This window comes from Cyphomyrmex costatus, unplaced genomic scaffold, assembly GCF_001594065.2.
Source record: "Cyphomyrmex costatus isolate MS0001 unplaced genomic scaffold, Ccosl1.0 scaffold996, whole genome shotgun sequence".
NCBI lineage: Eukaryota > Metazoa > Arthropoda > Insecta > Hymenoptera > Formicidae > Cyphomyrmex > Cyphomyrmex costatus.
Genome location: NW_017280589.1, coordinates 7369 through 11997, shown reverse-complemented (window position 1 = coordinate 11997; position 4629 = coordinate 7369). Strand labels below are relative to the sequence as shown.

The following is a 4629-nucleotide window of genomic DNA, read 5'->3' as shown; positions in this document are numbered from 1 at the left end:
GTGAACTAACCTAAAAATACCTCACATTCAAACAATAAACAATTTTTAGTATAGTTCAATACTTTGTCCGAACATATTTCTTATTGAGACTCTGTCTGCATTTGATTTATATATTTTTACACTTGATCATATGTAGTTTCAAGTTATTATATATAACGTGTATTATAAACATATACAATATACTTATATAATATAACTTTTAAATCTATAATATTTACAATTAAGATATTAATTATTTATTATATAATTTAGATAAGCGCACATTATAGAACAATATCTATAATGGTTGGATCAACTTCGTCTACATTTTTTTCTGATCCTCCTCCAGTGAGAAATCTTGATTGCCTTTCAGTTGTTAATATATTCTTAGTTTGCTGTTTTAAATTAGACCAATACTTTTTTAACTGCTGTACATCCCTCTGTACTATAAAAATTTGCTTATTAAAAATATATATATGTATAATCATATATAGTGTAAAAATAGGAAAATAAATTTTTAATACTTTAGTACAAATTAAAGAAGAATCATTGTATATCTTCGTAATAGTGAACCAAGCCTCTGCTTTTTCTTTCAATGTAGAGGAATTTGTACCTTTTGATTCAATCACATGTTTATAGTCTTTTAGAATATCAAAGAATACTTGCTTTTCCAAATCCGATATAATTCCGCACGTTACGTATCATACTTGTAAATAAATTGTTATTGGACAGATTCTAGAGAATCCCGAATGTTTCCGATGTTGGAGAACTCGAGTTTAAACTTAAGACTGCCTTAACAAAGCCTGACGAAGCCGAGTACTTAAGCATGAGCTTTGTTAAGGCAGTCTCAAGCTCAAACTCGAGTTTTCAAGATACATTTATGCATGAAATACCTGGTTTATGCTTCAGGTTTTAATCCCAAGATCCTAAAATTCAACCAATAAAGCTGCCAGTTCTAACCGAAATTTGAACTCTATTGGCTGAATTTTAGGATTAAGACATCCATCATTCAATGGGAAAACACCTACCCCCCAGGTATGGTCGTTAATGAAATCTTTCAAGAGGCGTGATGCTTGTGGAGGTGCCAGGGCGGTCGGCGCGACGACCATGCGCAAAGAGGTTGAGAGCCTCATTAATAGACTCACGCCGGACTCGTGTTTGCAGGAGGTTGTCATCGGTCCTCAGTCTGTTATGGACCCTTGTGCGGGGATAACTCCGGGAGATCCTGAGGTTTCCTCCTGTCCTCCCTCTTCTTCTGTGCCTGATCTGGCGGATCGCTTCAGCATGCATGAGATGAACCTCGCCCTTTCGGGCTTGCGCCTGAATTCAGCACCTGGTTTAGACCGGATTGACAACAATATTATTGCCTCTTTGCCCAACGCATATTTGGAACACCTTTTAGAAATTTTTAACGATTTGTTAGAGGACGGAGATTTCCCCCCCTCGTGGAGGAAATCTCTTATAATTCCGGTACCTAAGGCCGGTAATAGAGGTTTCCGCCCTATTGCCCTGATGTCATGTATGCTGAAGCTTTTGGAGAGGATGATCCTCCGCAGGCTTAAACATCACGTTGAATCAAGGCCAATTTTGCCAAACACGCAGATGGGATTCAGGCCGCATCGCTCCTGCGCTGATAATTTGGTGGTGCTTACCAATCACATAAGAACCGCCTTTTCTCGTGGTGAACTCACGGTTGCGGCATTTCTGGATATTAAAGGAGCCTTCGATAATGTCATACCTGCCATCTTGGTAAACGACTTACGGGAAATAGATGTACCCCCTACTCTAAGACAATTTATTGCGCACCTTATCTCGGAGAGAGAGCTTTACTTTGTGGTCGACGGTGAATTGGTCGGCCCCCGTTTTACGCGTACCGGCACTCCTCAGGGCTCCACCCTTAGCCCCTTACTGTTTGATATATATTTAAGAGGCATTAATGAGAATTTGACGGAGGGTTGCTTCATTTTACAATACGCAGATGACTTGGTGCTATATGCATCAGCCAAGACTCTTGCTGAGGCTTTGAGTTATCTCCAACCATCGCTGGACGCTGTTAATAGCTATTTGTGGAATAGAGGCCTGGAGCTGTCGCCTTCCAAATCAACGGGAGTTGTCTTCACGAACAAAAGATCTCTTAGGAATAAGGACTTTATACTTACCATCAACGGTCAGTGCATCGCGACTGCTCACTCGGTTAAATTCCTTGGTGTTATTCTGGATAGCGGCTTGACGGGTAAGGAACAGCTAATGGCTTTGACTTCCAGAGGCAATGCCACCGCCAAAATTATTTCTTCCCTTTCGGGAGTATGGTGGGGATCACATCCTCGCGTGTTATTAACACTATATCGCGCTCTTTTTAGGAGCGCCATTGAATACGGAGCGCAAGTTTTCGCTTACGAGAACCAGTCGACCCTCTTTTTAAAATTGGAGAGAATCCAGTATAAGATTATCAGGCTGGCCATGGGTTACAGGATCTCCACGCCGATAAATGTACTTCTTTATGAGGCTAAGGAATGCCCTCTTAAGCAAAGATTCAACCTTCTCACTGCATCTTTTCTTTACAAATGCTGGTCGGGTACTTACAACTTGGTCAAGGAGGGTATTAAGAATATGGATTGTACAGCTGATTCAGTTGTTAAGAGGATTAAGGCACTTAAGTCCTCCCCCACATATAATCGCTACGCGATACACCACGAGGATCTCCAAAAAGTTTTTCATTCAGTTTCTTCCCCAGAGTTTACTTATGACTACGAAACCTTTATACATGAGCCTCTTTGCAAGTTCGACATGTCTTCAGTCGACAAGGACTCTCCACCGGAGCTCATTGCACTGAGGTTTAAACAACATGCAGAAGAGCTCATTGCGAATTCAGAAGTTTCGCTTTACACGGACGGATCTAAAATCGGCGAAAATGGATCTGTTGGAGCCGCAGTATACTCTCCTGAAGAGGACTTCAGAACTGCTTGTAAGTTGCCTGAAGCCTTTTCTGTTTTCTCTGCAGAAGCTTGGGCCATTAGGGAGGCTCTTGTGTACGTTTCACGCCGAGGGAAAAACTCTGCGGTCATCTTCACGGATTCTCAAAGCGTCCTTGCAGCAATTTCGTCTGGTCACTACTCGCAACCGAATTACATTGTTTACCAAATTAAAAATCTGCTGACGATGTTGGCCAGAGAACGTAAATTGATTACCCTGTTTTGGGTCCCCTCGCACAAGGGAATTTGCGGTAATGAGATTGTGGACCGTTTGGCGAACTCTGCGGCGGCGAGTGCGGATCCGGTGACGGAGTTTCCTGTCCCCTTTACTGACGCTAGGAAGTCAGCTAGGGATAGTGTCAAGAGGACTTTTGAGGGATGGCTGAAGAATGCCGCCCAGCTTAAAGGCACTAAGCATGCTGAGTTATACCAGAATTCTTCTCCTAGCCCGTGGTTCTACTCTAAATCCTTGGAGCGTGAGGAAATCGTGTTAATAAACAGAATACGCAGTAATCATTATAATCTTAATGAGAGCCTCTATCGTAAGGGCATGACTGCCTCGGCGGCGTGCCATTGTGGCCATGAGAGTCAAGATGTCAATCATGTGATTTATGAATGTCCAGAATCACGTAATAAAGCTGAATATCTTCTTAAGTTTTTGCTTGAAAAATACCCTACTTCTACTCCTAATAACATTTTTCCTCTCCTTAATAAGCCCTCGGTTGGTTTATGTAGAAGATTACTGGCCTTCTTTAAGTCTTTGGACGTTAGATTATAACCCTTCATATGCTCGCGCGCTCTTTCTGGGCGTGGACTGGGGGGTTTGGGGGTGTGGTCTGGGGGGCTCTCCCCGCGGGCGCGGCCTTTGTGGTCCCGTCTGAAGGGTGGGGGCTCCCCCGCCCGTTCGATTCCCCCCCTTCCTTTGTTACAGACTAACTAGTGGAAGGTTGGTGGTATCCCTGCCGTGCTGGCCTGGTTGATTGCCGTTGGAGCGGCTACATGGCCAACAAGAATTTACAAGAAGAAGAAGACTTACATTAAAGGTGCCGACAGAGAGTTGCTCTACTATATGTACTGTGCCCTTGTCTTTATACCATGAGTGCAGTAAAAAATCAGGAGTTCCGACCATGGTGGAAGTATACATGGTGTGCTTAGTTTTGCGTTGTCTCATTCTAAAATCTCCCGACTCTCTCTTTTCTTGTCGCCGAAAAAAATAGGCCTGCCACCACAAAAAATATTCCTAGAATAGTGGGTATTTCGCACTGTTATGTTGCAAATCACACTAGGAAGCAGCACATGTATACACACAGACACACAATGCATATAAACATTGATATCTCTACTTTAATATCTAATAATTGTAATTAAAGTATGTATATATTCACATGTGCATAATAAGCTAAGCTTATAAACTAAGCTTACATGTGCATTGCAGCATGAATCGGTGTCTTCTTCGATACTAGCTGTATTTCCATTGCCGAATGTAGACTCCAATATTTCAGATAGTTTTAGTAGTTAATTTAATATAAGTAATAGACATTATTAAGAAAAACACTTTACAGATTTTACATAAATTGTCTATATCAATTTTACTCAATGTGCATGTATGCATACGAGTAAAATGTATATTTTTGGAGTCTCAGAAAAAGTAGCAGAAGAAGACAATATTATAATGTTT

General features: G+C 41.5%; 1 protein-coding gene across 1 annotated transcript; it reads left to right on the top strand.

Annotated features, from left to right (window-relative positions):
• Positions 1-1026: 1026 nt before the first annotated feature.
• On the top strand, positions 1027-3729 carry LOC108782257 (uncharacterized). The gene has a single exon (XM_018550475.1). It carries the CDS (start codon positions 1027-1029, stop codon positions 3727-3729), a length of 2703 nt encoding a protein of 900 aa, XP_018405977.1.
• Positions 3730-4629: the final 900 nt, after the last annotated feature.

Bases quoted from the DNA above. Each gene is read 5' to 3' on its own strand.
- LOC108782257 (XM_018550475.1), top strand. From the start codon at position 1,027: ATGAAATCTTTCAAGAGGCGTGATGCTTGTGGAGGTGCCAGGGCGGTC.